The sequence below is a fragment of the Diorhabda carinulata genome, chromosome 9, assembly GCF_026250575.1.
Source record: "Diorhabda carinulata isolate Delta chromosome 9, icDioCari1.1, whole genome shotgun sequence".
NCBI classification, from domain to species: Eukaryota; Metazoa; Arthropoda; class Insecta; order Coleoptera; family Chrysomelidae; genus Diorhabda; species Diorhabda carinulata.
The window spans coordinates 1654032-1679116 of record NC_079468.1 but is presented as its reverse complement, the minus strand read 5'-3'; the positions used below and the strand labels follow the sequence as shown (position 1 = coordinate 1679116).

At 32.2% G+C, this 25085-nt stretch overlaps 1 protein-coding gene across 2 annotated transcripts; it reads left to right on the top strand.

The window, feature by feature from the left end:
- The first annotated feature begins 1506 nt into the window (after positions 1 to 1506).
- Positions 1507 to 24635, top strand: LOC130898281 (mucin-5AC-like). Of its 2 annotated transcripts, none has more exons than XM_057807464.1 (11): positions 1507 to 1730; positions 16639 to 16956; positions 17013 to 17292; positions 17367 to 17554; positions 21002 to 21152; positions 21254 to 21430; positions 22225 to 22483; positions 22541 to 22866; positions 22923 to 23149; positions 23213 to 23396; positions 23454 to 24635. In XM_057807464.1, the coding sequence occupies exons 1-11, from the start codon at positions 1711 to 1713 to the stop codon at positions 23808 to 23810; spliced, it is 2487 nt and encodes an 828-aa protein (XP_057663447.1). In that variant the 5' UTR covers positions 1507 to 1710; the 3' UTR covers positions 23811 to 24635. The 2 variants fall into 2 exon arrangements, with proteins under 2 accessions (XP_057663447.1, XP_057663448.1); XM_057807465.1 differs by having other exon boundaries at positions 1523 to 1730; positions 21254 to 21379.
- The last annotated feature ends 450 nt before the right edge of the window (positions 24636 to 25085 follow it).

Sequence of the window (25085 nt, the reverse complement as noted above, 5' to 3'; positions counted from 1 at the left end):
AATCGTACTCGTGCTACCGGATAAAAACATTTACTACGCTGGAATTTACAGAAAACATTTAATATCTGGATAACGATGAGGTTTAGGGATAGGAAAGTGTATATAAAGTTTCCTTATTTTTTACCTCTGAATGCATTAAAATAGAAAAAACCGGGTGGTTCTATTTAAAAAAATAAAGAAATTTGATATTTATGAAGGAAAAACTTTGAACGCTTTTTATACACACCCTGTATAAAATGAAAAATTTTTCAACATAGATTTAAATACGTCTGACTTTGCTAAAAGTAACCGAGTAGAAACTATTTTCATAACTTTAAGGGTATTCTCGTGAAAAATTAATTTATAAGGGTCTAATTTTTTTCAAAAAAATTAATAACTCAAAAAGTATGCATTATTCGAAAAAAGTTTTTAGACAAAAGTATACTAAAAACTGACTGTAAAAAATTCACGATTTTTGAACTTTTTACACTCAAAGTGCACCACGAGAAAGTTAGGTTAGGTTAAGTTAGGTTAGGTTAGGAGATATCTCGAAAACGAAGCGAGATATCGAAAAATTTTATTCTTCGTTTTCGACTTATTTTGGGTCGATTTACAAAATGGCATATCAAGTTTAAGCGTCACGGAAATCGTACTCGTGCTACCGGATAAAAACATTTACTACGCTGGAATTTACAGAAAACATTTAATATCTGGATAACGATGAGGTTTAGAGATAGGAAAGTTTATATGAATTTCCTTTATTTTTCACCCCTGAATGCATTAAAATAGAAAAAACCGGGTGGTTCTATTTGAAAAAATTAAGAAATTTGATATTTATGAAGTAAAAACTTTGAATACTTTTTATACACACCCCGTATAAAATGAATAATTTTTCAACATAGATTCAAATACGTCTGACTTTGCTAAAAGTAACCGAGTAGAAACTATTTTCATAACTTTAAGGGTATTCTCGTGAAAAATTAATTTATAAGGGTCTAATTTTTTTCCAAAAAAATTAATAACTCAAAAAGTATGCATTATTCGAAAAAAGTTTTTAGACAAAAGTATACTAAAAACTGACTGTAAAAAATTCACGATTTTTGAACTTTTTACACTCAAAGTGCACCACGAGAAAGTTAGGTTAGGTTAAGTTAGGTTAGGTTAGGAGATATCTCGAAAACGAAGCGAGATATCGAAAAATTTTATTCTTCATTTTCGACTTCTTTTGGGTCGATTTACAAAATGGCATATTCAAATCCAAGCGCCACCGGACGGAAACATTTACTAAATTGGAATTTCTGGAACCGTTAGTGATATTCATACTAAACACACTGTTTACATTACCACAACACCAACACTCACAATTACACTGTCTCGGGCGCGTTTCGATAACCATTTTATCGTCCTCAGAGACTCAAGGTCAGAATATTTAATTTTTTTCACCACCAGCCGCCACTGTTTTCTTGTATATCATCGGTACCCACGAAGAATCTTCGATATATAAGAGGTGAGTTGGCGGTGGCAATCCTCTTACCGCGTAATTTGTTGGCAAAAGAGCGAAAGTCGCCTTCTCATTTCAGTCCTTTCTGTATCGAAGAATCGACGTTTCAGTACTGATTATGCGGCGCTGCTGAGTGCGAAGTGACTCATAATATTCCTCGTTGTGATACATAAAGTGTTAGTTCTTTTATTGTGTCTCTGACTGCTTCGTTTGGAGGTTAAAAAAGCGCTATGGCAAAAAACCTTATCGTGTAAGTAATAAAAACCATTTTCACATACTCATTACGATTTATTATTTCATTAACTACATTGTATACACGATATTATATAGTCAATCAATTTTTTTTTGTAATTTTAAAGTTATTTCTATAAATAATTAATTTGGGAAAAATTTCATGTCATTTATTGAATTTTTATAACAAAATATGGTCATTATACAACGTAATGCTTAAACTACTTTTAATAAGTTTCGTCCTTAAAGAAGGAAGTTCGTTAAAAATGTCAAACTTCATGATTACAATGTCAAATTTGACATTTTCACGTCAGTTTTACCATATATCACAACTTAAGCAACAGCCCTCGTATTATTCATTAATATTATCCAAAGGTTTGTACAGAATTAAACTGAATTTTAAACTGCAGACAGTTTTAATAAAATAGGAATTATTTTATATCTGCTAAACTTATTACAACAAACGTCAATACTCCAATAATATTTCTGGATGGTATAGCAACTCTAACCTCACATAAAAACGCTCTAGTACAATCTCAATTAAAAAATCCATAAAAAAATATCTAACTTTATGTAAACATATATAGTATAAATAATATTACAACATGGCTTGATTGACAAGCCTATTTTGTTATTTCGAATATCTTAAAAGTATAATTAAGTACTCCACGAAGATATGAAAGTTTCCATAATTATTGAAGAATGTGTCAAATTAACGAAAAGCTACCGGAACCGGTTATGAGTTGGAAATATCTTTAGCCAATGAAAAGAATGTAGAATCCTTCCCACAGACTTAGTGTATGCTACCCGCTTTACATTAACTGCGTACCTTTAGCCAAGATGGCGTTAATTTAATAGAAAATCAACCTTATAAGCTTGGCAACAACGTCAAATATAATTATCTCACGTTTTGTGATGAAAAATAATAATTTAATCACGTAAAGATCATCACCCCGTATACGCCGTGACATTTAATTCATATGTAAAGAAAGGATACATTAGAAGTTATGTAGCGTATACCAAAAATGATTCAATACGTACTTTCACAACATCTTACTGATTCAGTAGAATTATTTTTCTGCGTATAGCGTATCGTTGACATTTACAAAGGATTTTTTTTACAAAATAAGGTGCGGCAATCTATGAATAATGAATAAAATAACAGTAATAGTCATTATTTAAATTCTTATGTATTGCAAAACGTAAAAAAGTGTTATTTCTTAAATCTTATTTATATTGTGATACTGTCAAATATATTTACAAATCGACAACATTGTATAATATATGAAACCAAGACGTTCGATTGTATCGATTATGATTCGTATATGTTATATGCATAAGTACTATAATTGTTACAATTTCCTTCTGTTTAAAAAACCATAGATCTATTGATTTGAATAGTAGGTGAAAGCCTCTTTTATTTTATTATAATTGAAGTAATTCATTAAGCTAATGAGTATAATTGACTTTAATTATAATATTTATCAAGTAAATATTCAGATTTATATTCTTCACCTTATCGGGAATTAGTTTTTACGTAATGAGAAATGACAACACTATTGAAATGTGTCACCGCCATTTTGGTGTAAAATAATTTGAAAAGTTTATTGTTGAAGTTATAATAATGTGAGGTTAAGTTAGAACATTATCTGTTTTGTTGAGTTTTATTTTGTTATTGGGATTTGTGAAAGAATATCGAGTAAGTATATAATTTATTATATTGCATTACGTATTATTATACGTGGTTGATAGGTTGTAAATACGACAAAAATTGGTTTATGATTGTTGATTAGTTTTATTAGTATTCTTATTTTTTCTTTCGTTTCCTATAATTCAAGTCATTTATTTTAAACTGTCTGCATTATCTCTTCATGAATTTGTTTTATTGTATTAATTACGGATAGTTTATTTCTATTGTCCTCGCAGGAATTTACGACAAGTTTTAAATGTCAAAGCAATTATTATGTAATACGCTGCCTAACGGAATAATAACCTTTCATTCCATTCGTAACTGTTGAATTTTTACTGCTAATTCAAATCGAAATTTAGTGTAGGTAAGTTATTATCGGTTATTAGTTTTGTTTGCAAAATCCTGCTGTGCACAATTTTTGTCTGGAGCAACTGAATTAAATCAATTTGAAATACCAAAAGCTGTTATCTATTCTCATTAAACCAAACAATTTTTTATTGCGAAATTGAATTGAAAAGTCAGCTATTGACTAAATTAAATTCAGAAAAATTTTACACAAATTATTCTTGAACAAAATCATTTTTTGATCAAAATTAACTCATTAAATCCATTTTTGGAAAAATTTGACCTGAGAAACAATATTTTTAACCAATTTGTACTTCCAAGCCAATTTGTGACAATATTAAAACGCGGAAACCAATTTTTGAACTAATAGAACTGAGTGAGCTAATTTCTCCCAACTCGGCCATTTTTTGAACGAATCGAATTCGGCAAAGTGATTTTTCTGTACAAACTGGACGTGGAGAGCCAATTTTAAATGAAATAGTTTCCAGAGAAGCTAATTTTTGGTCACAATCGACTCAAACGAGTCATTTTTGTAACAAATGAACCTAAAAAAACCATATTTTAAATAAATTGACTTGAAAAGCCAATTTTCGGTAAAAATTCATTCAAAAACCCCAATTTTGATAAAATAGAACCACAAAATGCCAATTTTCGAACGAATTTTATTCGAAAAAGTTCATTTTGTGACACAATTACAATGATAAAACCAATTTTTGAATCACAGATACCCAATTTTTGAACAAATAGACTTAATAAGCCAATTTTTGATTAAATAGTCTTGATAAGCCAATTTTCGGTAAAAATTCATTCAAAAACCCCAATTTTGATAAAATAGAACCACAAAATGCCAATTTTCGAACGAATTTTATTCGAAAAAGTTCATTTTGTGACACAATTACAATGATAAAACCAATTTTTGAATCACAGATACCCAATTTTTGAACAAATACACTTAATAAGCCAATTTTTGATTAAATAGTCTTGATAAGCCAATTTTTGGTAAAAATTCAATTCAAAAACCCCAATTTTGATCAAACAGAACCACAAAATGCCAATTTTCGAACGAATTTTATTCGAAAAAGTTCATTTTGTGACACAATTACAATGATAAAACCAATTTTTGAATCACAGATACCCAATTTTTGAACAAATACACTTAATAAGCCAATTTTTGATTAAATAGTCTTGATAAGCCAATTTTTGGTAAAAATTCAATTCAAAAACCCCAATTTTGATCAAACAGAACCACAAAATGCCAATTTTCGAACGAATTTTATTCGAAAAAGTTCATTTTGTGACACAATTACAATGATAAAACCAATTTTTGAATCACAGATACCCAATTTTTGAACAAATACACTTAATAAGCCAATTTTTGATTAAATAGTCTTGATAAGCCAATTTTTGGTAAAAATTCAATTCAAAAACCCCAATTTTGATCAAACAGAACCACAAAATGCCAATTTTCGAACGAATTTTATTCGAAAAAGTTCATTTTGTGACACAATTACAATGATAAAACCAATTTTTGAATCACAGATACCCAATTTTTGAACAAATAGACTTAATAAGCCAATTTTTGATTAAATAGTCTTGATAAGCCAATTTTTGGTAAAAATTCAATTCAAAAACCCCAATTTTGATCAAACAGAACCACAAAATGCCAATTTTTGAACGAATTTTATTCGAAAAAGTCTATTTTGTGATACAATTACAATGATAAAACCAATTTTAGAACCACAGAATCCCAATTTTTGAACAAATAGACTTGATAAGCCAATTTTTAAATAAATTGACTTGAAAAGCCAATTTTTGGTAAAAATTCAATTCAAAGAACCCCAATTTTGATCAAACAGAACCACAAAATGCCAATTTTCGAACGAATTTTATTCGAAAAAGTTCATTTTGTGACACAATTACAATGATAAAACCAATTTTTGAATCACAGATACCCAATTTTTGAACAAATAGACTTAATAAGCCAATTTTTGATTAAATAGTCTTGATAAGCCAATTTTTGGTAAAAATTCATTCAAAAACCCCAATTTTGATAAAATAGAACCACAAAATGCCAATTTTCGAACGAATTTTATTCGAAAAAGTTCATTTTGTGACACAATTACAATGATAAAACCAATTTTTGAATCACAGATACCCAATTTTTGAACAAATACACTTAATAAGCCAATTTTTGATTAAATAGTCTTGATAAGCCAATTTTTGGTAAAAATTCAATTCAAAAACCCCAATTTTGATCAAACAGAACCACAAAATGCCAATTTTCGAACGAATTTTATTCGAAAAAGTTCATTTTGTGACACAATTACAATGATAAAACCAATTTTAGAACCACAGAATCCCAATTTTTGAACAAATAGACTTGATAAGCCAATTTTTAAATAAATTGACTTGAAAAGCCAATTTTTGGTAAAAATTCAATTCAAAGAACCCCAATTTTGATCAAACAGAACCACAAAATGCCAATTTTCGAACGAATTTTATTCGAAAAAGTTCATTTTGTGACACAATTACAATGATAAAACCAATTTTTGAATCACAGATACCCAATTTTTGAACAAATAGACTTAATAAGCCAATTTTTGATTAAATAGTCTTGATAAGCCAATTTTTGGTAAAAATTCAATTCAAAAACCCCAATTTTGATCAAACAGAACCACAAAATGCCAATTTTTGAACGAATTTTATTCGAAAAAGTCTATTTTGTGATACAATTACAATGATAAAACCAATTTTAGAACCACAGAATCCCAATTTTTGAACAAATAGACTTGATAAGCCAATTTTTAAATAAATTGACTTGAAAAGCCAATTTTTGGTAAAAATTCAATTCAAAGAACCCCAATTTTGATCAAACAGAACCACAAAATGCCAATTTTCGAACGAATTTTATTCGAAAAAGTTCATTTTGTGACACAATTACAATGATAAAACCAATTTTTGAATCACAGATACCCAATTTTTGAACAAATAGACTTAATAAGCCAATTTTTGATTAAATAGTCTTGATAAGCCAATTTTTGGTAAAAATTCAATTCAAAAACCCCAATTTTGATCAAACAGAACCACAAAATGCCAATTTTCGAACGAATTTTATTCGAAAAAGTTCATTTTGTGACACAATTACAATGATAAAACCAATTTTTGAATCACAGATACCCAATTTTTGAACAAATAGACTTAATAAGCCAATTTTTGATTAAATAGTCTTGATAAGCCAATTTTTGGTAAAAATTCAATTCAAAAACCCCAATTTTGATCAAACAGAACCACAAAATGCCAATTTTTGAACGAATTTTATTCGAAAAAGTCTATTTTGTGATACAATTACAATGATAAAACCAATTTTAGAACCACAGATACCCAATTTTTGAACAAATAGACTTGATAAGCCAATTTTTAAATAAATTGACTTGAAAAGCCAATTTTTGGTAAAAATTCAATTCAAAAACCCCAATTTTGATCAAACAGAACCACAAAATGCCAATTTTTGAACGAATTTTATTCGAAAAAGTCTATTTTGTGATACAATTACAATGATAAAACCAATTTTTGAACCACAGAATCCCAATTTTTGAACAAATAGACTTAATAAGCCAATTTTTGATTAAATAGTCTTGATAAGCCAATTTTTGGTAAAAATTCAATTCAAAAACCCCAATTTTGATCAAACAGAACCACAAAATGCCAATTTCGAACGAATTTTATTCGAAAAAGTTCATTTTGTGACACAATTACAATGATAAAACCAATTTTTGAATCACAGATACCCAATTTTTGAACAAATAGACTTAATAAGCCAATTTTTGATTAAATAGTCTTGATAAGCCAATTTTCGGTAAAAATTCATTCAAAAACCCCAATTTTGATAAAATAGAACCACAAAATGCCAATTTTCGAACGAATTTTATTCGAAAAAGTTCATTTTGTGACACAATTACAATGATAAAACCAATTTTTGAATCACAGATACCCAATTTTTGAACAAATACACTTAATAAGCCAATTTTTGATTAAATAGTCTTGATAAGCCAATTTTTGGTAAAAATTCAATTCAAAAACCCCAATTTTGATCAAACAGAACCACAAAATGCCAATTTCGAACGAATTTTATTCGAAAAAGTTCATTTTGTGACACAATTACAATGATAAAACCAATTTTTGAATCACAGATACCCAATTTTTGAACAAATAGACTTAATAAGCCAATTTTTGATTAAATAGTCTTGATAAGCCAATTTTCGGTAAAAATTCATTCAAAAACCCCAATTTTGATAAAATAGAACCACAAAATGCCAATTTTCGAACGAATTTTATTCGAAAAAGTTCATTTTGTGACACAATTACAATGATAAAACCAATTTTAGAACCACAGATACCCAATTTTTGAACAAATAGACTTGATAAGCCAATTTTTAAATAAATTGACTTGAAAAGCCAATTTTTGGTAAAAATTCAATTCAAAAACCCCAATTTTGATCAAACAGAACCACAAAATGCCAATTTTTGAACGAATTTTATTCGAAAAAGTCTATTTTGTGATACAATTACAATGATAAAACCAATTTTTGAACCACAGAATCCCAATTTTTGAACAAATAGACTTAATAAGCCAATTTTTGATTAAATAGTCTTGATAAGCCAATTTTTGGTAAAAATTCAATTCAAAAACCCCAATTTTGATCAAACAGAACCACAAAATGCCAATTTCGAACGAATTTTATTCGAAAAAGTTCATTTTGTGACACAATTACAATGATAAAACCAATTTTTGAATCACAGATACCCAATTTTTGAACAAATAGACTTAATAAGCCAATTTTTGATTAAATAGTCTTGATAAGCCAATTTTCGGTAAAAATTCATTCAAAAACCCCAATTTTGATAAAATAGAACCACAAAATGCCAATTTTCGAACGAATTTTATTCGAAAAAGTTCATTTTGTGACACAATTACAATGATAAAACCAATTTTTGAATCACAGATACCCAATTTTTGAACAAATACACTTAATAAGCCAATTTTTGATTAAATAGTCTTGATAAGCCAATTTTTGGTAAAAATTCAATTCAAAAACCCCAATTTTGATCAAACAGAACCACAAAATGCCAATTTTTGAACGAATTTTATTAGAAAAAGTTCATTTTGTGACACAATTACAATGATAAAACCAATTTTTGAATCACAGATACCCAATTTTTGAACAAATAGACTTAATAAGCCAATTTTTGATTAAATAGTCTTGATAAGCCAATTTTTGGTAAAAATTCAATTCAAAAACCCCAATTTTGATCAAACAGAACCACAAAATGCCAATTTCGAACGAATTTTATTCGAAAAAGTTCATTTTGTGACACAATTACAATGATAAAACCAATTTTTGAATCACAGATACCCAATTTTTGAACAAATAGACTTAATAAGCCAATTTTTGATTAAATAGTCTTGATAAGCCAATTTTTGGTAAAAATTCAATTCAAAAACCCCAATTTTGATCAAACAGAACCACAAAATGCCAATTTCGAACGAATTTTATTCGAAAAAGTTCATTTTGTGACACAATTACAATGATAAAACCAATTTTTGAATCACAGATACCCAATTTTTGAACAAATAGACTTAATAAGCCAATTTTTGATTAAATAGTCTTGATAAGCCAATTTTTGGTAAAAATTCAATTCAAAAACCCCAATTTTGATCAAACAGAACCACAAAATGCCAATTTTTGAACGAATTTTATTCGAAAAAGTCTATTTTGTGATACAATTACAATGATAAAACCAATTTTAGAACCACAGAATCCCAATTTTTGAACAAATAGACTTGATAAGCCAATTTTTAAATAAATTGACTTGAAAAGCCAATTTTTGGTAAAAATTCAATTCAAAGAACCCCAATTTTGATCAAATAAAACCACAGAATGCCATTACATAATTTACGATATTCCTGACGAAGTTTTTAACGTTTAAATCAATCCTAGAGACGGACGAATACAGTATGAACTAGATATAGATCCCGTTTCTTCAGGTTTTAATGAAACGTGCGTTTTTTTTTCATGTACAAAAATAAAAAATCGTATTTTTGTCTCTCTTTCCAACATAATATTACTTAATATTACATAAAACACGTGCTATCAATGGAAACGTTAATCACAAATTGTTCCAATTTTACAAAAATGGTAGCGAATCAAAATCTACTACTTTTTTTTTTAATTAATTTCCTTCTTCGAAGCGTCCGAAATGACATTCGGTATCGAATATTTCGTAAACACACAATCCAATTTGTTATTCCATAAAGTGACATTCTTGATGAAGATTTTCACCATAGTCGTGGAGAAAGTTGGTAAAAAAAACATTTGAATATTTACGTAACCACGTAGAAAATAATATTATTATCTTTCAAATTTAATTTAAATATAGTTACTTAGTTAAATAAGTTAAAATCTGGCAACTATGTAAGAGCGGTTTCACCAATTGCTTCTTCATTAGTCACTGGGGGTCAAATACGGACTATACGATGGATGGGGAAGCGATTTAACCATCGTCACCATAGATTTGTGAATCTTGTCGAAACAGTTGGTTTTTCTTCGACATATTTCGACATTTCAATAAATTATTTAAGTGATAGTGATAAGCGAATTTTATTAGAAGTTAGTGTAGTGTAAAGTGTGATTCGTCGTGACATGTCCTTGTAACATGATAGTCTCCTGGTACATCATAAAAGCTCGCGAAATGTTTCCTAAAGCCATCCCTGTTTCGATATTATGGAATTCTAAAATTCGGCAAACGCAAATACCCGGAATTCGTTTAATGTTTACTTTTTATACAACTTTTCATTATAGCAGGCGGTTTATTTACAGTTCTAGAATTCTTCTCCGATATATTCCGATATTTCAATAAATTATTTAAGTGATAGTGATATTAGAAGTTAGTGTAGTGTAAAGTGTAAAGAACTTTTATCGTTTTTTTCCACCAACACATATCGACGCAATTAATATGATTTGTTACGTCACCAAACAACGTTCAGAATCATCAAAACGTCGTCACACGATCGTGTGATTCGTCGTGACACGTCCTTGCAACATAATAGTCTCCTGGTACATCATTTCCTGGTAAAAGTTCGCGAAATGAGTCCTTAAGCCCTCCCTGTTCCGATATTATGGAATTATAAAATTCGGCAAAGGCAAATACCCGGAATTCGTTTGATGTTTACTTCTTATACAACTTTTCATTATAGCAAGCGGTTTATTTACAGTTCTAGAATTCTTCTCCGATATATTTCGACATTTCAATAAATTATTTAAGTGATAGTGATATTAGAAGTTAGTGTAGTGTAAAGTGTAAAGAACTTTTATGGTTTTTTTTGGAACAAACATACCCTGATAGGTTTTCTCGAGGGTATTTTTTCCACCTTAGTCGCCCGCCCGGTACTACTAAGCAAACCGTTATATAATTTATGTTTATGGTAATCTTCTAAGCATTTCGTGATTGAACTGCATATAAAAAAAATCCGAAAGCTCAATACCACACGTTCGCAGCGATACTTTCGTACCGGTTCATCAATTAGCTAGCTCGAGAAGAGTAAAAGTAAAATCCTTGAAAAGTACATTGAGGATTTCAAATACAGGACGGTATTAAGTCGAATATAAAAGTAAAAACTATCTACTTGAGGTTTTTAACTGAGATTTAATTAAACAAATCGCGTTTCGTTTAATTATACGGATTGTGTTTTATATTTTTTTTTTCCTAAATGCACATTAACTCCCTTTTAGATGTTTTAACGTAATTTTTATTAACCTTGTCCTCTCCGTAGGTTCAACTTAGTTCATATTCGCTTTTTATGACTTTCGGGGGATTTAAACCACCACATCCGGTTAGTTTTTTAGGGTTTGTTTGTTGAAATTTTTGTATGAGTTACTTAATTTCTAAATGCACCTCGTAAAACAATCTATTTAAACAAATATAAACTGTTTGTGAAGGAAAAGGCGTGCAATCACCGGATATGGTGGTTTATAACCTCGAAAGGTCATAAAAAGCCAATATGAACTAAGTTGAACCTACGTAAAGGACGAGGTTAATAAAAATTACGTTAAACATCTAAAAGGGAGTTATTGTACATTCAGGAATGATCGTATAGTTAAATAGTTTATTTAATATAGTATATTCGCGACTTTCTCAATAAAACGATATTCCTTCGACCCCTGACCGACCGATGCTTGACCCATTCGGTTAACTCGGTGCGACGTTTCACGACAAAGGAAAAACCAACATACCTACATCCCTCTAGAGTCCAGTAAACCAAAAATACGATAGAAAACGTCGAGGGCGGCCTCGAAGAAGACAAACTGATTGTATTGATCCGGCCCAGAGTTAGCAGCTCGATTCAATGAAGCTGCATGAAGATGGATGGATCTGGGGATGTTCCGAAGGAATTATTTTGAAAATATTGTACGAACCAGCCGGTAACAACGATCCCAAGGATATCTCGAAGTGTTTGAATGAATTAGAAAGAAGAATGCAGTGGAAAGTGATAATTTGTCCGCCGCAATCGCCAGACCTCAACCCTATTGAGTTATCGCGGGGAAAAGCGAACAGGGAAGTCGAAAACAACTTAAATTCGATTTGAGATCTATTTGAAAACGACTTTATTTTTGAATTATTATTTCGGTGAAACGTGATTTTTTTACTTTAAAGTAAAATATTATGAAAACTAGTTACCGAGTTACACAAAAAGTTAATTGGTGAGATTATGAACAAAAATGATAATTTGAATGATTTCGACATGCGGTTTTACTAGATGAAAGTGCATAGTTCCATTGAAAGTAATCGTATTTTTCACTGGACGCAACATACTACAGAATATTAACAAAAATAATCAATCAGTTCGATTTAAATGATTCAAGACTTTGATTATTTATGAACAAACATTTTTGGCGCATTTTTTTTTATAAAAGATCATTCAAAAAAGGATTTTAAAGCGCTAAAAACGATTATCTAAAGGATTTAAAGCCTTAATAGTGAGTAATTCACTTTAAAAAAGGATTTTAAAGCGCTAAAAACGATAATCCAAAGGATTGAAACGCTTAATATGAGTAATCCACCTCAAAAAAGGATTTTAAAGCGCTAAGAACGATAATCTAAAGGATTGAAACGCTTGATATGAGTAATCCAGATAAAAAAAGGATTTGAAAGCGCTAAAAACGATAATCTAAAGGATTTAAAAGCTTGTTGATGAGTAATCCACCTCAAAAAAGGATTTTAAAGCGCTAAAAACGATAATCTGAAGGATTGAAATGCTTGATATGAGTAATCCACCTCAAAAAAGGATTTTAAAGCGCTAAAAGCGAAAATCCAAAAGATTGAAACGCTTTTTGATGAGTAATTCACTTTAAAAAAGGTTTTTAAAGCGCTAAAAACGATTATTTAAGGTTTTAAAGCCTTATTGATGAGTAATCCACCTCAAAAAAGGATTTTAAAGCGCTAAAAGTGAAAAAACAAAAGATTGAAACGCTTTTTGATGAGTAATTCACTTTAAAAAAGGTTTTTAAAGCGCCAAAAACGATTATTTAAGGATTTAAAGCCTTATTGATGAGTAATCCACCTCAAAAAAGGATTTTAAAGCGCTAAAAGTGAAAAAACAAAAGATTGAAACGCTTTTTGATGAGTAATTCACTTTAAAAAAGGTTTTTAAAGCGCCAAAAACGATTATTTAAGGATTTAAAGCCTTATTGATGAGTAATCCACCTCAAAAAAGGATTTTAAAGCGCTAAAAGTGAAAAAACAGAAGATTGAAACGCTTTTTGATGAGTAATCCACTTTAAAAAAGGTTTTTAAAGCGCCAAAAACGATTATTTAAGGATTTAAAGCCTTATTGATGAGTAATCCACCTCAAAAAAGGATTTTAAAGCGTTAAAAGCGAAAATCCAAAAGATTGAAACGCTTTTTGATGAGTAATTCACTTTAAAAAAGGTTTTTAAAGCGCTAAAAACGATTATTTAAGGTTTTAAAGCCTTATTGATGAGTAATCCACCTCAAAAAAGGATTTTAAAGCGCTAAAAGTGAAAAAACAAAAGATTGAAACGCTTTTTGATGAGTAATTCACTTTAAAAAAGGTTTTTAAAGCGCCAAAAACGATTATTTAAGGATTTAAAGCCTTATTGATGAGTAATCTACCTCAAAAAAGGATTTTAAAGCGCTAAAAGTGAAAAAACAAAAGATTGAAACGCTTTTTGATGAGTAATTCACTTTAAAAAAGGTTTTTAAAGCGCCAAAAACGATTATTTAAGGATTTAAAGCCTTATTGATGAGTAATCCACCTCAAAAAAGGATTTTAAAGCGCTAAAAGTGAAAAAATAAAAGATTGAAACGCTTTTTGATGAGTAATTCACTTTAAAAAAGGTTTTTAAAGCGCCAAAAACGATTATTTAAGGATTTAAAGCCTTATTGATGAGTAATCCACCTCAAAAAAGGATTTTAAAGCGCTAAAAGTGAAAAAACAAAAGATTGAAACGCTTTTTGATGAGTAATTCACTTTAAAAAAGGTTTTTAAAGCGCCAAAAACGATTATTTAAGGATTTAAAGCCTTATTGATGAGTAATCCACCTCAAAAAAGGATTTTAAAGCGCTAAAAGTGAAAAAACAAAAGATTGAAACGCTTTTTGATGAGTAATCCACTTTAAAAAAGGTTTTTAAAGCGCTAAAAACGATTATTTAAGGATTTAAAGCCTTATTGATGAGTAATCCACCTCAAAAAAGGATTTTAAAGCGCTAAAAGTGAAAAAACAAAAGATTGAAACGCTTTTTGATGAGTAATTCACTTTAAAAAAGGTTTTTAAAGCGCCAAAAACGATTATTTAAGGATTTAAAGCCTTATTGATGAGTAATCCACCTCAAAAAAGGATTTTAAAGCGCTAAAAGTGAAAAAACAGAAGATTGAAACGCTTTTTGATGAGTAATCCACTTTAAAAAAGGTTTTTAAAGCGCTAAAAACGATTATTTAAGGATTTAAAGCCTTATTGATGAGTAATCCACCTCAAAAAAGGATTTTAAAGCGCTAAAAGTGAAAAAACAAAAGATTGAAACGCTTTTTGATGAGTAATTCACTTTAAAAAGGGTTTTTAAAGCGCTAAAAATGATTATTTAAGGATTTAAAGCCTTATTGATAAGTAATTCACTTTAAAAAAGGTTTTTAAAGCGCTAAAAACGATTATTTAAGGATTTAAAGCCTTATTGATGAGTAATTCACTTTAAAAAAGGTTTTTAAAGCGCCAAAAACGATTATTTAAGGATTTAAAGCCTTATTGATGAGTAATTCACTTTAAAAAAGGTTTTTAAAGCGCTAAAAACGATTATTTAAGGATTTAAAGCCTTATTGATGAGTAATCCACCTCAAAAAAGGATTTTAAAGCGCTAAAAGTGAAAAAACAAAAGATTGAAACGCTTTTTGATGAGTAATCCACTTTAAAAAAGGTTTTTAAAGCGCTAAAAACGATTATTTAAGGATTTAAAGCCTTATTGATGAGTAATCCACCTCAAAAAAGGATTTTAAAGCGCTAAAAGTGAAAAAACAAAAGATTGAAACGCTTTTTGATGAGTAATCCACTTTAAAAAAGGTTTTTAAAGCGCTAAAAACGATTATTTAAGGATTTAAAGCCTTATTGATGAGTAATTCACTTTAAAAAAGGATTTTAAAGCGCTAAAAGCGAAAATCCAAAGGATTGAAAGCCTTGTTGATGAGTAATTCACTTTAAAAAAGGATTTTAAAGCGCTAAAAGCGAAAATCCAAAGGATTGAAAGCCTTGTTGATGAGTAATTCACTTTAAAAAAGGATTTTAAAGCGCTAAAAGCGAAAATCCAAAGGATTGAAAGCCTTGTTGATGAGTAATTCACTTTAAAAAAGGATTTTTAAGCGGTAAATTGATGAAACACTAGTTTAGATAAAAACCGATTCGAAATGAAAAAGATGATAATTTTATCGAATTATTCACACCCTGTATATCCTACAAATGAAATCCGAGTAAATTTTTTTATCAACCGATGAAGAATTAATAATAAAATCGTATTAATATACACGAGATTATGAAAATTTTTGTAATAATTACATCATCAATCGGATTTTAATTTTTTTTTTTCATAAACCGTTACGTTTCTAATAACCATTCATCATCTAGTGTGGATATTTCGCGTATCCCGTCTGCCACGTCTCAAAATTTACTTCACCCAACCGGGTCACCACTTTCGATATCATTTGTTACATGAAGAGCCATCGTCAGGTGTCAGTGACTCCCTCGAAACTTTGTAGGCGAGCCAAATCCTCGCGTACGTCGAGAGAGTGAAAGATGAGGAGAAATTTCTTCGTTTTTCAAGGTCAAAGCGTGACCTTCGTCGAAGAAACCGAAGAAAGTCATTTTTCGAGCCTCAATCGCCCCTCGGGCGCGATTTTTTCCGTACACATTCATAATAGGCCAGTTCGGCGATGATCCTCATCAAAACAATTTATTTCGTCCGTCAAAAAACTCACGAGGATGATTGTTGGCATTAAATCGAGATGGATCTTTCCTCCAACAAAATTTCCTCGGTCCGTACCTTAAAAACTAGTGATCGAAATCGAGTCGAGACGCCCGCATTAGCCTCTTCGATCTCCAGAGTTAAGTCCTCGTGATTTTTGTTTATGGCGTGACTTTAGCACGACTCTCGACGATGGCACTTCAAATCATTGATCTGGACTGAACTGTTGATCAGAAATTTTCGTTATACGCTCCCAAATTTAGTCTCGGCGTCTTCGGGTGACTCCAGTCTGAATTCGTGAACTCGGGTTCGTACATTCCTGGTGCTAGCGTTGAAGGTTCTAAATCGTGTTTTAATTTATCCATAGATTGATCTGCGTATTGGCGGCAACCGAAGCTTATCCCACGATACCGGAATTGATAACCGAACCGAAACCAGGCGAAGAATACGTCTTCGTCCAATCGGTCGGCGATGACGCGAAACCGATAACACGAAACGAAAAACCTCTGCGAGAATACAAACAATTCGAAACCGCTCACAAATTACCACCTTCCCTAACCTATACCCTGGAAGAAGACGATAAAAACTACACCGGGATTAAACAGAAAAGGGAAGCGCAAAGTAAAGCCCCGGCTCCGGCGCCTCCCGGTGCTACGAAAATCGACGTAAAGGCTTTATTAGCTAAGTAAGACGTGTACCGATCGAATGGAGAGCGATCGCTTCATAAATTTTTGCTTCCAGGTATCAATCTTCGGGGTTGGAAGTCACCTCCACGACCGAAAAGTCGTTGAATCGAAGAGGCGGCGGCGGAAGAGTGAAAAAATCCGTAACCACCCCGAGTCCCGTACTCACAACGGGAAAATCGGCCCCGAAGCCCGTCGTAGACGACGTGCCGCTCTTCGGAGCCGCCAGCGACAACACCAGATCCAGAATCCAAATTAAAAAAGGACCGAACGGTCAAGAATACGAATACGAATACGTTTATTATTATTACGACGAGGACGATCCCAAAGATAAGCCCGTAAGAATTCCTTTCGATCGTGTGTCGGGGTTGTTTTTTTTTTTTGTTTCAATGTTTGTTCGTATCTGTGACAGATAACCAATGCCCACGACGGTCCGGCGAGGAACCGAATACCGACGCGCGGGGATAAACAGAAACCCGTCGCCGAAACCAACGAAATTCTCCCGTCCAGAGGTAGCGGCAAACGTGGTAAACAATTGGGGGAAGAGGAGACGGTCGACGACGACGAACGATTACCGGCGAATACCAGATTTCCTCCGAGGTAAGTTGAATTGTTTCAGGGATTCGAGCGCGTGCTCGAATCAAAGTTCAAAATTCGATGGTAACACGCCCGTATTTTGGCGTGACTTATGCACGATCCAGATTCTCGCGAATCGGCGTTCGATACGATATTTGGGTAGCGGAGCCGATTGGACTGCTCCGTATCTCGATTTAATTCGATTCGCGCTCGAATTATCGATAGTGAGATGAGGCGATTGAAGGCCGGAACGCGATTGTATCACCTGGTGGATTATACTGCAGATGTAACCGAGAAGATGCTACCGACGTGGAGATACGTTCGAGTTTGGGGCTCGAACAGGCGTGATACACAAAGATTGGACCCGATATAGGATTTGATTCCTCTGCAAGGCTCGGATTGGGATATTTTTGCATGTTTTTCAAAATATCGCCCTCAAATCCCCCTTTTTTTTTTTGAAAAAAAAATTGAAATTGTAATAGAAATTCAGTACCCCGTAGATCAAAATTAACATTTTTCAAAATTCTAACAATACTCGATATGTTTGAAGACGCAATTTTTAGTTGGAGTTGTAATTTTTTGAAATTTTGGATTTTACTGATTTTTGATCGCCCCTGTAACATTGAAATTTGAAAATATGACGTATTTTCTTTTCATATACAGCCTTCTATCTCATTTTAAATAATCCACTCTATATATCATAAAATGTTTTCGTGTTATTTTCGAAAACCCTCGTAATATACGTCTTTTTAAATAGTCCACTCTGTATATCACATTTTTGTGTTATTTTCGAAAACCCTCGTAATATACGTCTTTTTAAATAGTCCACTCTGTATATCACATTTTTGTGTTATTTTCGAAAACCCTCGTAATATATGTCTTTTTGAATAGTCCACTCTGTATATCACATTTTTGTGTTATTTTCGAAAACCCTCGTAATATATGTCTTTTTAAATAGTCCACTCTGTATATCACATTTTTGTGTTATTTCCGAAAACCCTCGTAATATGTCTTTTAAATCGACCACTCTGTATACACCACATTTTTGTGTTATTTTCGAAAACCCTCGTAATATATGTCTTTTTAAATAGTCCACTCTGTATATCACATTTTTGTGTTATTTTCGAAAACCCTCGTAATATACGTCTTTTTAAATAGTCCACTCTGTATATCACATTTTTGTGTTATTTTCGAAAACCCTCGTAATATATGTCTTTTTGAATAGTCCACTCTGTATATCACATTTTTGTGTTATTTTCGAAAACCCTCGTAATATATGTCTTTTTAAATAGTCCACTCTGTATATCACATTTTTGTGTTATTTCCGAAAACCCTCGTAATATGTCTTTTAAATCGACCACTCTGTATACACCACATTTTTGTGTTATTTTCGAAAACCCTCGTAATATATGTCTTTTTGAATAGTCCACTCTGTATATCACATTTTTGTGTTATTTTCGAAAACCCTCGTAATATATGTCTTTTTAAATAGTCCACTCTGTATATACCACATTTTTGTGTTATTTTCGAAAACCCTCGTAATATATGTCTTTTTGAATAGTCCACTCTGTATATCACATTTTTGTGTTATTTTCGAAAACCCTCGTAATATACGTCTTTTTAAATAGACCACTCTGTATATCACATTTTTGTGTTATTTTCGAAAACCCTCGTAATATATGTCTTTTTGAATAGTCCACTCTGTATATCACATTTTTGTGTTATTTTCGAAAACCCTCGTAATATATGTCTTTTTGAATAGTCCACTCTGTATATCACATTTTTGTGTTATTTTCGAAAACCCTCGTAATATACGTCTTTTTAAATAGACCACTCTGTATATCACATTTTTGTGTTATTTTCGAAAACCCTCGTAATATATGTCTTTTTAAATAGTCCACTCTGTATATACCACATTTTTGTGTTATTTTCGAAAACCCTCGTAATATATGTCTTTTTGAATAGTCCACTCTGTATATCACATTTTTGTGTTATTTTCGAAAACCCTCGTAATATACGTCTTTTTAAATAGACCACTCTGTATATCACATTTTTGTGTTATTTTCGAAAACCCTCGTAATATACGTCTTTTTAAATAGACCACTCTGTATATCACATTTTTGTGTTATTTTCGAAAACCCTCGTAATATATGTCTTTTTAAATAGACCACTCTGTATATCACATTTTTGTGTTATTTTCGAAAACCCTCGTAATATATGTCTTTTTGAATAGTCCACTCTGTATATCACATTTTTGTGTTATTTTCGAAAACCCTCGTAATATACGTCTTTTTAAATAGACCACTCTGTATACACCACATTTTTGTGTTATTTTCGAAAAACCCTCGTAATATATGTCTTTTTAAATAGTCCACTCTGTATATCACATTTTTGTGTTATTTTCGAAAACCCTCGTAATATACGTCTTTTTAAATAGACCACTCTGTATATCACATTTTTGTGTTATTTTCGAAAACCCTCGTAATATATGTCTTTTTAAATAGTCCACTCTGTATATACCACATTTTTGTGTTATTTTCGAAAACCCTCGTAATATATGTCTTTTTGAATAGTCCACTCTGTATATCACATTTTTGTGTTATTTTCGAAAACCCTCGTAATATACGTCTTTTTAAATAGACCACTCTGTATATCACATTTTTGTGTTATTTTCGAAAACCCTCGTAATATATGTCTTTTTGAATAGTCCACTCTGTATATCACAATTTTGTGTTATTTTCGAAAACCCTCGTAATATATGTCTTTTTAAATAGTCCACTCTGTATATCACATTTTTGTGTTATTTCCGAAAACCCTCGTAATATGTCTTTTAAATCGACCACTCTGTATACACCACATTTTTGCGTTATTTTCGAAAACCCTCGTAATATACATCTTTTTAAATAGACCACTCTATATATAACATTTTTGTGTTATTTTCGAAAACCCTCGTAATATATGTCTTTTTAAATAGACCACTCTGTATATCACATTTTTGTGTTATTTTCGAAAACCCTCGTAATATATGTCTTTTTAAATAGACCACTCTGAATACATTACAATTTTGTGTTATTTCCGAAAACCCTCGTAATATATGTCTTTTTAAATAGACCACTCTGTATACACCACATTTTTGTGTTATTTCCGAAAACCCTCTGCCTTACTACCGTTTTATTTTTATTATTATTTGACACATTGTATCTTAATTATCTATTCCTAAATTATAATCATTTTGAACCACCCAGTATGTTATGACGTCGAACAAAAGGAATTGACCTTCAACTGACTTTCACTATGTATAAACGATCATTCAATAAATTTCGTCGTTTTATAATAGATGGCGTCGTTTAACAAAAAAATTCATAACATATCAAATCGACTAGTAGCATTAACCTAAATAGTTAAATCGCGATTTTAATGTTCAATATCGATTGGAATATTAACGACGACATTATCCTTTTCAATCCGAAGAAGTAGAAACTTGAACACCACACCCTTACCAGAAGAGGAACTAAAACCTGCCGCCGGAGCTGGAGCGGTAACTAGAGGTCGAGGAAGAGGAAGGCCGTCCGGAGGCGAGGCTACTTCCAGCGATACAGATAATGTATCAGACGAAATACAGGTATTTATATTTTACCTTCATTAAATCCACGTCTGATACTAATCTCTCAGCTTTTTTTTTTTCTATTATATTGATAATTATAAATATAACTTCTCGTCTAGGGCAATAGAGGTCGCACGCGTGCAAACGTGCATCGTCCATCTTTGGATTTGGTCGATAGCGATAGTTTTAACGGAGGCGCCAATCAAGGCAAACCTTCGTTCCCGCAAGAACTACCAGAAGGGCCGGTACGTTTTTTGGGGGCCATACCCAACGAGCGCATCGAAATTGATCGAACAGTAAATAAAAATAAATTTTTTTAAAATAGGCAAATGTCATAACATCTGTTGTATTTGTTGCATAACTATCGGCACTGGAGTGACGGTTAGATTTGAACTAGAAACGGAATTATTTATCACATACAGGGTTTATAAAAATTGTTGAATATAAAATATTTTTTTGTCGACTTGAATTCACAGTATATGAAAAAATTTATTTAAAAAATAGTGTCGGGAAAGGTATAGGGTAACAAAAAAGTAATAATAATACAGGGTAATTCAAATAAGTATATATTTCGAAATATTTACGACATGATCATTTTTGGTTGCGGTTTTAGTACATTTAAATACACATTAGGTCGAATAAGACTGACAATCTGTTTGAAATCGTTAGTTTTTCAATTGTTTAAGTAGAAATTCGTTGTTAAAAATTCGATTTATCGGAAATAAAATTATAACTGGCGCAGTCAGTAGGATTTCCATCGAAATTCGGTCAATTACAAAGGTTTTTCATAACAAATTCGATATTTTTGTAACGAAAATATAATTGGCGCAGTCAATAGGATTATTCGCATTTGGAATGAAATTAATTGATATAACTACCAATGAATGACTCACAGGACTAAAACCAGAGGAAACGGGTACTGGCAGGATGAACTATGAGTATAATCCTTAAAGAAAGAACGTTAAGCGTCAAATACGTCGGTCCAGGAATATTTTTGATATTCCAAAACGATTTGCGGTACTACCGACTGCGCCAATTATATTTTCGTTTAAAAAAAAAAACGTATAAGACTCGCGTATCTAATTTGTAGACCGCGGAACCCGTTTCTAAACCTAATATAAGACCATCGACCGAGGAAGACGAAGATAAGCGAGAATCCGTCGAAGACAGTACCGTAACGAAAGATTTTACGGCGACGATTATAGATACAACGACTACAGTTATGTCGCCTATGGATAAAGTGGCTTTAGATTTGTACGCGATATCCCAGGGAACGCAAAAACTCTTCGGAGAAGACGGAGAAGAAGCCACCGCGTCGACTGAACAAACAACTGACGAAATTAGTACTGGTAGATATGATTTAACGATATGATTGTAATATTTCGCATCAATCGAACCGATTTTAGAAGCTGAAACTACTTCAACAACAACAACAACAACAACTACCACTACGACGACGACGACGACAACCACCACAACTACTCCTCCACCTCCACCAACAACCGAGGCGGTTACAAATTTCGGTAGAAGCAAATTCGGAGCCGGTAGACGTAATTTGAACGGTAGAAAAACAACCGCAACAACAACGACTACCGAAACACCAGTTTCAGAACCAAAAAAGAGCAAATTCGGCAGACCGAGTTTCGGATCTAGATCAAGAACGAGAACGACAGCGCCACCAGCCGCCGAAGAACCGGTTAAAGAAGAAGCTAAACCGGTTAGCCAATCGAGGGTACGTATATCGCGGATTTGTTGTTGTTGGTTAAAATGAAATATTTTGCTGTTTAGCCTACTGTGAGCCGGTCCCGATTCGGCGCTTCGAAATCGAGAAGCCGGACGACAACGCCTCCGTCAGAAGAACCCAAAGAAGAATCGCCGAGCACTTCCGCCCCAACTAGAGCTTCGCTACCAAGATCTCGCCCTAATTTGAGAAGCAGAAGTCGCACAACGGCAGCTCCCTCTACCGAAAGTGACGATAACAAAGACGAACCTTCCGCGTCTACAGTTGAAGCGAGGTGATTCTTCCGATATTGATTTGAAAAGTTGTTTTTATTAAATTGGCGTATATTTTTCTTTAGTAGTACAACAAGACCTCGAAGGATCAACGCGGGAGCTGGTATTAGACCTTTGAGACCCGGCGCAAGGATTAATATCGGTGGCGGTAGAGGTAGAACCACCACAAGTACTACCGAACCACCGGCTCCACAAGAAGACGAAGTTACAGGAGAAGAAGAACCTGAAACTCGCGAACAAGAAACCAAGGTACTATTTTTTTGTATATAACTTTGTAATAATTAGTGTTTTGCGTATTTTTTGTAGCAAGAAGAACCGCAAGCCCCCGTCGACAATTCCCCATTGGGAAGATTGCGAAATAAAAATCGCATATCGGTGCAACCTCGACAAAAAACCGCCGCCAGTGCTCCAGTTCAAGTACGTAGAATAAATCCCCTATTAGGACGAAAACGTTTAGGTCAATCGACGGAAGCTCCGTCTAGTGAAGCTCCACAAGAATCGTCGGCTACCGAAGCCTCTTCGGAACCGGAAGAAGACGAAACCGAAGCTTCGCCTCCTAGTTCTAGTACGACAACAGAAGAACCGAAAGGGTTGAACAGATTGTTAGCCGGTAGAAGGAGGCTGCCACCGCGAACTCCCGGTAGTTTAGCTAGTAAAGCCTAACGGGGAGACATACATAGACTGGTACTTCTTTTTTCTTCAAATTTTTAATAAAATATTCTAAATAAAAAAAAATTGTACTATATTTGAAATTTTGCTTCTATTTTCTTCTTTATAATGATATTTTTGGTATGTAAATATCACTAGCGCTATATCTCTTCCAAGGACCATCCCGTTTGCCACCCCAATCCTTGTGGCATCTTCAGAGATTTTTTTTAGCCTCCACTACTCCTTGGTGTGGCCTTTAAGGCCTTGGAAATTGATCTTGAACTTCCGTAGGTTGTAGTGTTGACACACCAACGTCCTGGACGTTTAGAAGAACTCGGTGTTCGTGGGCCACGTTTGCTTGTTGATTGGATATTACAGATACTGCTCTAGATGGGGATTATATTGGAAGAGCTTTTGCTGTGGTAGTATCGGGAAAACGAAGTCTCGTTAGCGACTGTTTTGTATACTCTAACCTATCCAAGTTTTTGATCAACTCTTTCGTCGAATTGTTTCCTTCTGTATCGAGACTAGTATCTTGGAAGATGACCTCCAAATATGCTGGCAATACTACAAAGAAGAACGAATCAGTTGTAGAGGATTATAACTTTTGATAGCGCTGTTCATTTAATTTGGAAAATGATTTGTTTTTGAAATTTATTTTTCGAAAATTAGATTGCTTATTTTTCATTTCTTATTGTGTTAAATAGTGAATTATATTTTTTAATTATAAAATACGCAGGCCCCCAACGTGCCAATAATTGACAACATTTAGTTTTGTAACTTGTTAAAATTAAGGTTTTTTTCGTCACACTCTGTACATAATAAATATTTTTATTTTAATATACATGTTTTTTTATCTCACTCCTTTCTCTAATCATACGAAATATCTTAAATTAACATACCGTTTCGAAATAAATTTTTTGGATCTTTTAAGTACATTTTTATACTTTATATATTTTGTGTAAATAAAATAAATAGTTTTATTCGTAATGCATAGAAATTCACTGAATACGATGAGAATTTTTCTCTTTAGTACATACTATAAATATAAAATTTGCAGACCAATGAAAAATTGTTGTTTACACTTTAATTGTTACTGAACTTTCAATATTCAACAATGACAGATACCGCGTTCGATTATATAGATCTGATGACACTGACAGTTGGGTATCGTTCGGCAATCTACTTTATTTCGTTCTTACTGCTCGGTTCGCGTTCGGTTATATACATTTTCGATCACTCGGAGTAAGAACTCTATGACTCGAATGTTGAAAAAGAGTTTTAAGATTT

Excerpts from the sequence above, each read along its gene's own strand:
- LOC130898281 (XM_057807464.1), top strand. The coding sequence starts at position 1,711 with ATGGCAAAAAACCTTATCGT. Across the intron at positions 22,484-22,540 it reads AACTGACGAAATTAGTACTG|AAGCTGAAACTACTTCAACA; the intron begins GTAGATATGATT and ends AACCGATTTTAG. Across the intron at positions 23,150-23,212 it reads GCGTCTACAGTTGAAGCGAG|TAGTACAACAAGACCTCGAA; the intron begins GTGATTCTTCCG and ends ATTTTTCTTTAG.